At 46.2% G+C, this 12,361-nt stretch overlaps 1 protein-coding gene across 2 annotated transcripts in view; it reads left to right on the top strand.

Annotated features, from left to right (window-relative positions):
- The window catches only part of GALNT13 (polypeptide N-acetylgalactosaminyltransferase 13), a 435,862-nt gene that overhangs the window by 299,799 nt on the left and 123,702 nt on the right, over positions 1-12,361 (top strand). For both annotated transcript variants that reach the window (XM_040357945.1, XM_040357944.1), the window contains exon 7: positions 5,467-5,647. In XM_040357945.1, the coding sequence (XP_040213879.1) occupies positions 5,467-5,647 (181 nt within the window). The remainder of the gene's footprint in view (positions 1-5,466; positions 5,648-12,361) is intronic.

The raw sequence follows: 12,361 nt of genomic DNA, 5'->3' as shown, positions 1-12,361 counted from the left end.
GGCTACACCCTGCCGACGTAACTTGCTTACGCCGGAGTAGGGTGGGCGCACATTTAGGCTGGGCGCATAGTGCCGCTCCCATTGATTAGCCATTCAAACATGCAAATGAGGGAAATACGGCGATTCACGAACCTGCGTGCGCCCGACGCAGGCTACGAGAGGTGCGCGTAAGTTGTACGTCCGGCGTAAAGTTATGCCTAATAAAGGAGGTGCAACCCAGCAGCAGACATGCAAAGGTCTGCACCAGGGAACACAAGCCGGCGTATTTTACATTGGACATGTGTCTGGCTGGGCGTAGGTTACGTTCACGCCATACACAGTGATCCAGCGTAGTTTAGGCAGTGGTTCTGACGTGGTTGTGCGCAGGCGCAGGGGGATGCGTCCACGTAACTGAGCATGCGCAGTTCGTGATAAGTAGCTGTCTGGCGCTCGGCCCATAATTTTCATGGGGTCACGCCTCATTTGCATGGGTCACGCCCACTTCCACCTACGGCGGCGTACGCCTTCGAATCCCACGCCACGCTGGAGCAGCGTTGGGAGCACTGGCTTGCTGAATTCAATGCTTGCCTCTCTGCGCTACGCCGGCGTGGTGTACAGCGTTTGCGCTACGGCGGCGTAATGTTCTCCCACACTCTGTGAATCTGGGCCTAGGTCTCCTGCCTTGCCAGAAAGGGCTATGCTGTGTGATAGGTTGAAGTAAATTACAGGATTGGATGGACTGAAATACATTAACCTTTAGTAAATACAACAGCAATCATATATGTATTTCATCTGTGTATTTAGCTGTTTGCCTGGGGTTCAAATAAAAAAAATCAATTAAAGAGAACTGCACCTTCCATCCTGCCTAGTAAATATCTGTATTTTAATATGTTGGCCTCAAAAGTCTATGTTGGCATCTGGCCAGTTTAACTAAAACCTTGCATGAAAATGCAAAATCAACTTAACTTGCAACCCCCCTCCCCTCCCCTGAATAAAAAAAAATACTAAGTGGCTCATATTTAACAAAGAAAGGATATTGCTATCTGCTATCAGTTATACGTTGTTGGCATTGCAAACCAGGGCGCACAGCTAACTGCCCATTTATAAAAAGAAGGCCTCCATAGCCTGTGATTTACCTTTCCGTTTTATCTAATTAAGGGAGCTCTGTGACTGGAGGACAGCCAGCCAGGTGACTTTGACAGATCGCATGACTGGGCTTTCCACCCGACTTTTTCTGCCATATTTCCTTTTATTGGCTTTGGCTCCCGAAGTCAGCACAGTACAATGCACAGTTATAAAGCACATTGCTTTACAACTGCTAATCTTTTTTTTTTTTTTTTTTCAGTGGTATGGCTGTGATATGACCATACTGCTCCTTTTGAAATCAGTCAAATTGAAAGTAATAAAAAACAAAACTCTGCAATTTTTGAAAAATTAACAAAAAAAAAAATCCTTAGACCCCCCCCCCATCCTGAATGCCCTGTTGACGTCACTGGTCCATACACCAGAACCTGGGTTGAGGCCCTACTGCTTTGGTATGGCCACACCGCTGATTTCTTATATCAGCCCTTAAAGGGGTTGTAAAGCCTCATGTTTTTTCACCTTAATGCATTCTATGCATTAAGGTGAAAAAACACCTTGCACTCTCCGCCCCCCCCCCCCCCCGAGCCCACAATTTACTTACCTGTGCCCCGAATTTCCGTGGGCACGATCCCATGTCGTTTTCTCCGCGGCTTCTCGGCTCTTCATTGGATAGATTGATAGCAGCACAGCCATTGGCTCCCGCTGCTGTTAATCAATTCCAATGAGGCGGCCGCCAGGGGGTGGGGCCGAGTCATGACACAGGAGGTAACCCCCTTGGGAGAGAGCTTCCTAGAGGGGGTTAGCTATTGCGGGGAGGTTCCGCAAAAGCCGCTGTGGGACCCCAGAAGAGGACGATCAGGGCCACTCTGTGCAAAACTAACTGCACAGTGGAAGTAAGTATGACATGTTTGTTATTTAAAAAAAAAAACGTAAACCTTTAGTATCACTTTAACTGAAAGCAATTAAAAAAAAAAATGCATTTTGTAAATAAAATAAAAAAATGCTCTCCTTGCCCACATCCCGGATGCCCTGTTGATGTTACTGGGTCTCACCATGGAATCCTGAGAAAAGTCAGGATCCTACATTTTGAACATGCTCCATTAACAGATTTGGGATCCTCAGCTTTTCCAGGACCAATTGAGAAGGCCCAGTTACATCATCCTCTTCCGGGTAAGTGCACCGGCAGCTATGATATAAGGAAATTATTTCCTATAAGGTTTTATTTTTTATTGCTCTCAGTTGGCTAAGAGCATTTTACTTTCACATGCAAGGTCTGCTTTAAGTCGACTAGTATTTTCTAGCTTGTCCCTTCCCTTTTACATCTCTATGAATAACATCCTGATAAAATCAAGGTTTTGAGCCAAATCTAGGTCAGACGGTAAACTGCAACTTTCTGCCTGTTTAAACTTAAGTAATGTTCAATTTTTTTGTAATTCATTTCAACAGTACACATTTTCTCTGGCCAAAAAGACACTCAGTAAAATAAAATGGGAATATTGCTTCTAAAATAGCTGAAGCCTCGTACAATTAATCTATAATTCGATATTTCCATGAGTTATAAATGACTGCAGATTTCACCTTTTCCACTCAAATGTGCATTTGTGTTAAATTGGTTTTGCTACGCTGTATTAGATAAGGTTCTTTAAAATAAAACAGACAAGACAGCCTGAATGGGGGGAACCGAGAGCTTGCTCATTAGATCTGCTGTAAGGTATCTGAAGAGAGGTCAGTTATTTTAAAGATCACCTGTCATGCATACTCATGGTGTCATCTATATTGGAGCTCATACATTATTTAGATATCTGATTCATTAGGGTCCAGTTACATTATCGAAGCATAAACTTACTTTTATTTTAACACAACAGCCTCCACTGTATTCTGGGTTTTGCACCCTCGGTCTACAGAATCCAATTTTTTTGTTTTGTGGAGTGTTTGGCATTTCCCCCAGGCCACCACTCTGAAGGCTCTCCAGTCTCCGCCTCTTGTGAGTGGATATTGAGTGAGTGGAAAAACTGACATTATGTCTGGTTATGTCACGATCAGGGGTCAGGCTGGAGGACCAGTTGCTATAGCAACCTGACCAGCAGGATAGGTATACAAGCAGGTCACCCTGGTGGATGACCTGGGCTCATCTGAGGTGCATGGTCTAAGTACTAACCAAAGTTTACCAGAGATCGAGATGGATTTAGCTGTGTGTTAGTACCAGGTCGCGGTCCTCAGGATTGCCCTACCAGGAGGTGAGCAAGATGGGGTCCAGAAGCAGATAAAGCAGGTAAGGATCAGACAGAAGCGTAGTCAGTAAACAAAGGTCAGCAATGGGTAGTTGCAGGTTGAGATCATGCAAAAAGTCGAGGAACAAGCCAAGAACACAAACCAGAAAGAATACTCTCTAGTGGGACTTTGAAGGGCAATGCCCTTTAAAGTCCCACTAGAGGGTATTCTTTCTGGTTTGTGTTCTATATTAGGGATTCAGGCAATCTCTCCCATACCCCACTAGAATTAAATTATTCTATTTCCGAGGAACAAGCCAAGGGTCCGTAATGAGTGGTAGCAAAGATAGGGATGGCAGCAAGGAAGACAGAGCGAGATATTGGCTGGAAAGAGCAAAAAAATCTGGAAAACAGGAAGATGCAGAGGCAAGGCTTAATTCAGGAAGTTCATGGGAGGAGAAAAGAGTTCAAGGTTCAGCAGAAGTCAAGGCAAAAGGCAGGGTTGTCCAATAGATCAGACAGGATGCTGTCCAGCCCCTGACAGGTTACTTGAAAACACTCTCTGGGTTACAAATATGCAGTAGTTAAAGGGGTACTAAAGGTTCGCAGATTATGGCCCCGATCATTGTCTTCTGGGGTCCCACGGCGGCTCTCGCCGCTCCTTTCTGCAAGAGCTAACCCCCTCTGGAAAGCACTCTCCCAAGGGGGTAAGCTTGACCATAGACGCCAACTGTATGACTGGGCCCACCCCCCGGTGGCCGCGTCATTGAATGTGATTGACAGCAGCGGGAGCCAATGGCTGTGCTGCTATCAATCATCCAATGAATAGCCAACAAGACCAGGGGGAAAGCGATGCGGGATCGCGCACACGGAGATACAGGGCTCAGGTTAGTAAAACGGGGGCTTGGGGGGGGGGGGGGCGGCGATGACTGCAAGGTGTTTTTCACCTTATTGCATAGGATGCCCTGTCTGTCTGCTTACCTCTGGTCTGTGTATCAGCTTAGGGACCGTGCTCTCACACCTGCATGTTTAAGTAATCTTCTCTCAGCATGGCTCCACTCAAGCCTCTAACAGGAAACACAATTTAACACCATGCACTGCAAGCCAGCCTTGCCCGAGCAATAGTGTGTTTAGGCTCCCCTGTGTGTTTCTTGCTGTGTGCTCTACGTTTGATTCTGTGTACCGACTTTGGCTTGTTCTCCTGACTACCCCTGTCTTCTTGTTACCCCGACCTTCGGTATGTTCTCCTGACCATCCCTGTCTGCTTGTTACCCCAACCCTTGGCGTGTCCTTATGACTATTCCTTGTTGCCCTGCACTGCTGCTTCCTCTCCATCCACCAGAGTCTGGCATGAGCGTGAGTTGGGAGACCCTGGGGGCAGTGACCTGGAGTCAGATGCAGCAAAGTCCATCCTCACCATCAGAGGCTCTGGTGAAAACGTGCAGGCTCTTAGACTCTGCTCCCTGGAGAATTTTATGCTCTAGCTCCCTGTTTGATCTGTGTTGGTGCTAAGGTGGAGCTGCTTTCCGGAACCACCCAAAGGTCCATCCGCAGCACTCAGCTGAAGGGTCCGCAAGCTTAGCGCTGCACTCCTGACCTCAGCGGTGTGCATCTGTCACCTGGCATTAGGTGACCTGAGAGTGGTGAATTCTAATTCCTGGACCACTGGAACTGACACACTGACAGAGATAATTACAGCAGGGACCAGGAGGGCGTGGAGGGTGTACGGTGTTAGTTCACCTTCACACTTTTTCTGTAAGTTTGCACTAACTCTTTAACTCTGCACCTTGCAGTGTTGGAGCAACTGGTTGTGAATTCTGAGAACATTTTAAGTTATGGAAGGTTTGTTTCTGGAAATGTTGCAAGTATTAAAAACAGACCACCTTTATAATAAAATTGATGTTCTTGTGAGATAAATCTATATGGATACGCAGCATTTAAATGTACGGCGTATGACAAGCTTAGACATTCCAGCTCAGCAGAAAAATGTTCTGGGCATAAATCTACAAGAAATATGTGTTTTTTCAAAATCTGATCCCTTCCATTCTTATCAGTGAAGACTGCGGTCTTATCAAAATGCAGAGCTTTTCTACATATTCACATCACACATCATTTACCATTTGTGTGTATAACTGAATATTTACAACTGTTCATCAAAGTTCCAAGTGATATTAAACTTTTATTTGACTTTTAGATCTGGCAGTGTGGTGGATCGCTTGAAATTGTAACATGCTCCCATGTGGGACACGTCTTCCGAAAGGCAACTCCCTACACCTTCCCCGGCGGAACAGGTCATGTGATTAATAAAAACAACAGAAGGCTGGCGGAAGTCTGGATGGATGACTTCAAAGATTTCTTCTATATTATATCACCAGGTATGTGTATTGCATTTAAAAGAGGACTGAAGTCTAAAATAAACTTTGGATATGTTTTTAAAATAAGAAGCTGTTGGGCAGGCAGAATCAAGCTCTCTTGATGGGAGTTCCTGACAGCCCCATAACCCCTGTTTTTTTTTCTATTTGTGTGTTTGGCTGCAACCAGGCTTTAAATTGACCCAGCATTAGGATCTTTGGTTCAGATCTCAACCATGACACTAGCTGTATGGGGTTTGCATGTTCTCCTTGTGCTTGCGTGAGTTTTCCCTGGATAATCCGGTTGCCTACCACTTATCAAATGACAAACTTGTAGGTTAATTGGCTCCAGGGCTGTCTTAATGAGAGGGCACACGTGGGCACTGCCCAGGGGCCCCAGCTGCATGGGGGACCTCTGAACTTTTCCCAAAGCAGGATGTAGAGGGGTCAGAGTGCTTGGGAGATATCTGGGGTGTAGAAGGGTCAGAGTGCTTGTGGATATCTGGGGTGTAGAGGGGTCAGAGTGCTGGGGGATATCTGGGTGTAGAGGGGTCAGAGTGCTGGGAAATATCTGGGGTGTAGAGGGGTCAGAGTGCTGGTGGATATCTGGGGTGTAGAGGGGTCAGAGTGCTGGGGGATATCTGAGGTGTAGAGGGGTCAGAGTGCTGGGGGATACCTGGGGTGTAGAGGGGTCAGAGTGCTGGGGGATATCTGGGGTGTAGAGGGGTCAGAGTGCTGGGGGATATCTGGGGTGTAGAGGGGTCAGAGTGCTGGTGGATATCTGGGGTGTAGAGGGGTCAGGGTGCTAGGAAATATCTGGGGTGTAGAAGGGCCAGAGTGCTGGTGGATATCTGGGGTGTAGAGGGGTCAGAGTGCTGGGGGATATCTGGGGTGTAGAGGGGTCAGAGTGCTGGGGAATATCTGGGGTGTAGAGGGGTCAGAGTGCTGGTGGATATCTGGGTTGTAGAGGGGTCAGAGTGCTTGGGTGATATCTGGGGTGTGGAGGGGTCAGAGTGCTGGGGGGATATCTGGGGTGTAGAGGGGTCAGAGTGCTGGGGGGATATTTGGGGTGTAGAGGGGTCAGAGTGCTGGGGGATATCTGGGGTGTAGAGGGGTCAGAGTGCTGGGGGATATCTGGGGTGTAGAGGGGTCAGAGTGCTGGGGGATATCTGGGGTGTAGAGGGGTCAGGGTGCTGGGAAATATCTGGGGTGTAGAAGGGTCAGAGTGCTGGTGGATATCTGGGGTGTAAAGGGGTCAGAGTGCTGGGGGATATCTGGGTGTAGAGGGGTCAGAGTGCTGGGGGATATCTGGGGTATAGAGGGGTCAGAGTGCTGGGGGGATATCTGGGGTGTAGAGGGGTCAGAGTGCTGGGGGATATCTGGGGTATATAGAGGTCAGAGTGCTTGGGGGATATCTGGGGTGTAGAGAGGTCAGAGTGCTTGGGGGATATCTGGGGTGTAGAGGGGTCAGAGTGCTGGGGGGATATCTGGGGTGTAGAGGGGTCAGAGTGCTGGGGGATATTTGGGGTGTAGAGGGGTCAGAGTGCTGGGAGGATATCTGGGGTGTAGAGGGGTCAGAGTGCTGGGGGCATACCTGGTCTGTTTACCTGCGCTGTCTCCATTGTAGGGGTCATAGAGCATTACTTTGACCAGGGGCCCATGATGCTATTAAGATGGCCCTCATTGGCTCCTGTCTATTTTGTCCCTAGCATTTTAAATGTTTGAATGTGAGACAAAGACTTTAGATTGTAAGCTCCTTGAGGACAGGGACTGATGTGAATGTACAATGAGCGATATATGTAAAATGCTGCATATATTGAAGCACCACAAAAATACCAGCAATAATTAAAATATAAAATATCACCCTCAATCTAAATCCTAACACTAATTTAGCTCTACAATACCTTCACGTGGATGTAAACCCTCTCCTATAGCCAGTGAAGTGAACAGAAAACTGTATTAGGGTGTCTTTTATATCTCCAAAGAAGATGAATATAGCTGCCCCCCATGAAAGTAAAAATGTAAAGGTGAACGTTTCATAAGAAGTAAAGATTTTCTTTTATGAAGCATTACATATGAAGGGCACCTGTACAGGGATCATAATCTAAAAATTGAAAGCTGGAGTTAAAAGTGCCTTCTTATACTTTCATTTATATTCATGAACACCTCAGGAGTCCCTATATCCAGGCGACTCAAAATGCAAATGTTACCTCTGAGTTCTGTCAGCAGACATCTGTGGCCCCGCACAGTGTGGTGTGGCCCTGGAACAGGTTGGAGGAATCGATGGCAGCCATAGAGAGACATGGAGGGGGAGGAGTATAGTGTATCAGACGACTGACCTCCTAACTGGGGGGATTCATTTGCATAATAAGTGCACAGCATTCTGGGAATCCTGGCGTGCGCATATGGTTGCTTTTATCGTTTGCTTTTAGTTTTCAGTATTTGATTAGCACAGGTTCACTGTAACAAGTCATACAAGTTAAAGAAAGAAAGTGTTAAGTGTTCCCATATTTGAAAAGTGCTTTGCTTCAAGAGACTGAGGCAGAACATTACATTGGAAAATGTTCTGATTACCAGCCCAGCTAAATCAGAACTACATGGATCTGAAATGGGGGGGACCTCCAGTATGATTTTTAGAAGAAAAAAATACCCCTTTCTACGGACAAGAAATAAACTACAAACTACATCCTCTTAAATTTTATTTTTCATTTAAGTGTATGCCTATCCCCCCCCCCCTTATTCATATGTAATAGTTGTGTCAATTTGATGCACAAAACATATTCAACACTCTATGTAGGAGGCATCTTTGTTAAAGCAGACCTAGAGATTGATTTACTCAAAGCAAATAGACTGGACACTTTGCAAGTGCAGTTGCACTCATTTTCTCTTGAGATTAGTGAATGCAGTGAAGGCTTTATCTAAAAATGAGATCCGTGTCTAGCCCTTTTATGTACCTTACCACAGGAAATCTCTGCATCCCCTGATCCTGGCACCCTCTGATCCCTTATAAATCTCATAAATGTCATCATCCTCTGACCACTTATAAATCCTGGCACCCCTTGATCCCTTATAAATCTCTACATCCCCTAATCCCTTATAAATCCTGGCACCCCTTGATCCCTTATAAATCTCTGCATCCTCGGACCCCTGATATATCTCTGCTCCCCTTTGATCACTCATAAATCTCTGCATCCCCTAATCCCTCTTAAATCTCTGCATCCTCTGATTCCTTATACATTTCTGCATCCTCTGATTCCTTATAAATCTCTGCATCCCCTAATCCCTCTTAAATCTCTGCATCCCCTAATCCCTCTTAAATCTCTGCATCCCCTAATTCCTTATAAATCCTGGCACCCCCCCCCGATCTCTTATAAATCTTATCATCCTCTGACCGCTTATAAATCCTGGCACCCCTTAATCCCTTATAAATCTCTGCATCCCCTAATCCCTTATAAATCCTGGCACCCCTTGATCCCTTATAAATCTCTGCATCCCCTAATCCCTTATAAATCCTGGCACCCCTTGATCCCTCTTAAATCTCTGCATCCTCGGACCTCTCATATATCTCTGCATCCCCTGATCCCTTATAAATCTCTGCATCCCCTGAACCCTTATAAATCCTGGCACCCCCTGATCCCTCTTAAATCTCTGCATCCCCAGACCTCTTATATATCTCTGCATCCCCTGACCGCTTATAAATCTCTGCATCCCCTGACCGCTTATAAATCTCTGCATCCCCTGACCGCTTATAAATCTCTGCATCCCCTGACAGCTTATAAATGTCTGCATCCCCTGTTCCCTCTTAAATATCTGCATCCCCTGACCTCTCATAAATATCTGCATCCCTGACCCATAATAAGCCTCTGCATCCCTAGATCCCTTATAAAACTCTTCCTCTCCTGACCGCTTATAAATCTTGGCACCCCCTGAGTCATAAAACATCTCTGAATTCCCTGATCCCTCATAAATCTCTGCACCACTTTATCCCCCTTAAATCTCTGCATCACCCAATTATTCACACATCTCGGCATCCCTTGATCCCCATGACCCTCAGTAAACCAACTGATCCCTCATAAATCTCTGCATCCCATGACCACTCATAAACCTCTCTATTCCTCATACATTTCTGCATCCCCTGATCACTCATAAATCTCAGTTATACCCCAATCCCTTATACAACTACTGTAAGCACCCCCCTGATCTCTCATAAATCTCAACATCTCCTGATCCATAATACATTTCTGCATCCCCCCAATCCTTCATACATCTCTGCATCCCCTGATCCCTCATACATCTCTGTATCCCCTGATACCTCATAAATATTTGAATCCCCTGATCCCTCAAATGTCTGTATCCCATGACCTCTCATAAACACCTATATCCCCTGATCACTTATATATTTCTGCATCCCCTGATCCCTCATAAATCTCTACATCCCCTGATCCCTCCTAAAACTTTGCATCCCCAATTCCTCATCTCTGCACCCGCTTATCTATCACAAATCTCTGGATTTACTGATCCCTTATAAATCTGGATATCCCCTGATAAATCTTTGTATTCCCTAATCTTTCATAAATCTCGGTATCCCCTGATCCCTAATAAATCTCTGCATCCCATGATCCCTCATACATCTCCATATACCCTTATACCTCATAACTATTTGAATCGCCTGATCTGTCATAAACCCCTGTGTCTCCACCCACTTATAAATATTTGAATCCCTGATCCCTCATAAAATCTCTGCATCCCCTGATCCCTCATACATTACTGCATCCCCTGATTCCTCATAAATTTCTGCATCCCGCGATCCCTCATACATTTCTGCATCCCCTGATCCCTCATAAATTTCTGCATCCCGCGATCCCTTATAAATCTCTGCATCCTCTGATCCCTCCTAAATCTCTGCATCCCCTAATCCCTTTTATATCTCTGTGTCCCCTGATCCCTCATACATTTCTGCATCCCCTGATCCCTCATAAACTTCTGCATCCCCTGATCCCTCATAAATCTCGGATCCCTTATAAATCTCTGAATCCCCTGATCCCTCCTAATCTCTGCATCCCCTGATCCCTTATAAATCTTTGCATCCCCTGATCCCTGATAAATCTCTGCATCCCCTGATCCCACATAAATCTCTGCAACCCCTGATCCCTTATTAATCTTTGTGTCCCCTGATCTTTAAAAGATCTCTGTATCCCCTGATCCCTAATAAATATCTGCATCCCATCATTCCCTCATAAATTTCTGTACTCCCTGATCCTTCATAGAACTCTGCATCCCCTCATCCCTCATAAATCTCCAGTATGTTCTTTTTGTTTAGACTACTGGAGTGAATATCGTGTTTATCGTCATTTTAACATACATTTTAAATAAAGAACTTTGAAGCAAAATAAGGGTCAGTGCCCATCAATGCAGCCTGATCAATGCCCATCTGCAGCCTCAAAATTGCCCATCAATGCAGCTTGATCAGTGCCCATCTGTAGCCTCATAATTGCACATCAATGCCGCTTGATTAATGTCCATCTGCAGCCTCCCCATTGCCATGAATGCCGCCTGATCAATGCCCATCTCAGGGAGGGGGGTGGGACGAGCGCCATCAGATTACATACAGCAAGAATCTCCTGTTTACTCGGCAGCCTCTTTAATACAAAGTCCCGCCTCCTGGACCGACTTCCATGATAGACAGAACTTTGGTCCAATGCCGGCCCAGGAGATGGGACTTCCTATTACAGAGGCCACTATATGTAATCTGATGGCGCTCGTACCGGCCCCCTTCCCGAATTTGCAGTATCCGCGTATAACACACGCACACACTATTTGCAACCGATTTGTAGGGTGAAAAAGTGAGTGTCATACGCCAATAAATACAGTATATACCAGGGATATGCAATTAGCGGACCTCCAGCTGTTGCAAAACTACAAGTCCCATCATGCCTCTGACGCTGGGTGTCATGCTTGTGGCTGTCAGAGTCTTGCTATGCCTCATGGGAATTGTAGTTCTGCAACAGCTGGGGGTCCACTAATTGCCCATCCCAGGTATATACTGGGGTAGATTCAGATAGATTAGCGGATCTTTAGATCCGCTTAATCTATCTGATTTACGATCCGCCGGCGCAAGTTTGAGAGGCTAGTGCTGTATTCAGAAAGCACTTACCTCAAAACTTGCGGCTGCATATCGTAAATCCCCCGGCGGAATTCAAATTCCGCGGCTAGGGGGAGTGTAGTACTTAAATCAGGCGCGTCCCCGCGCCGATTTAACTGCGCATGCGCCATGCGCGAATTTTCCCGGCGTGCATTGCTCCCAATGACGTCGCTAGGACGTCATTGGTTTCGGCGTGAGCGTAAATTATGTCCATCCGTATCCGCGAACGACTTACGCAAACGACGTAAAAATTCAAAACTCGGCTCGGGAACGACGGCCATACTTAACATAGGATACGCCTCACATAGCAGGGGTAACTATACACCGGAAAAAGCCAAACGCAAGTGACGTAAAAAAAAAGCGTCGGGCGGGCGTTCATTTCTGAATCGGCGTTAATGCTCATTAGCATATTCGATGCGTGAAAAAAAACACGGAAGCGCCACCTAGCGGCCGGCCTGGAATTGCAGCCTAAGATCCGACGGTGTAAGTCACTTACACCTGTCGGATCTTAGGCATATCTATGCGTAACTGATTCTATGAATCAGTCGCATAGATACGACCGGCAGGCCTTAGAGATACGACGGCGTATCTCCTAT

Source organism: Rana temporaria, chromosome 6 (genome assembly GCF_905171775.1).
Source record: "Rana temporaria chromosome 6, aRanTem1.1, whole genome shotgun sequence".
Classification (NCBI taxonomy): domain Eukaryota; kingdom Metazoa; phylum Chordata; class Amphibia; order Anura; family Ranidae; genus Rana; species Rana temporaria.
The sequence above is the reverse complement of the archived record's forward strand: the minus strand, read 5'-3'. Positions and strand labels throughout refer to the sequence as shown.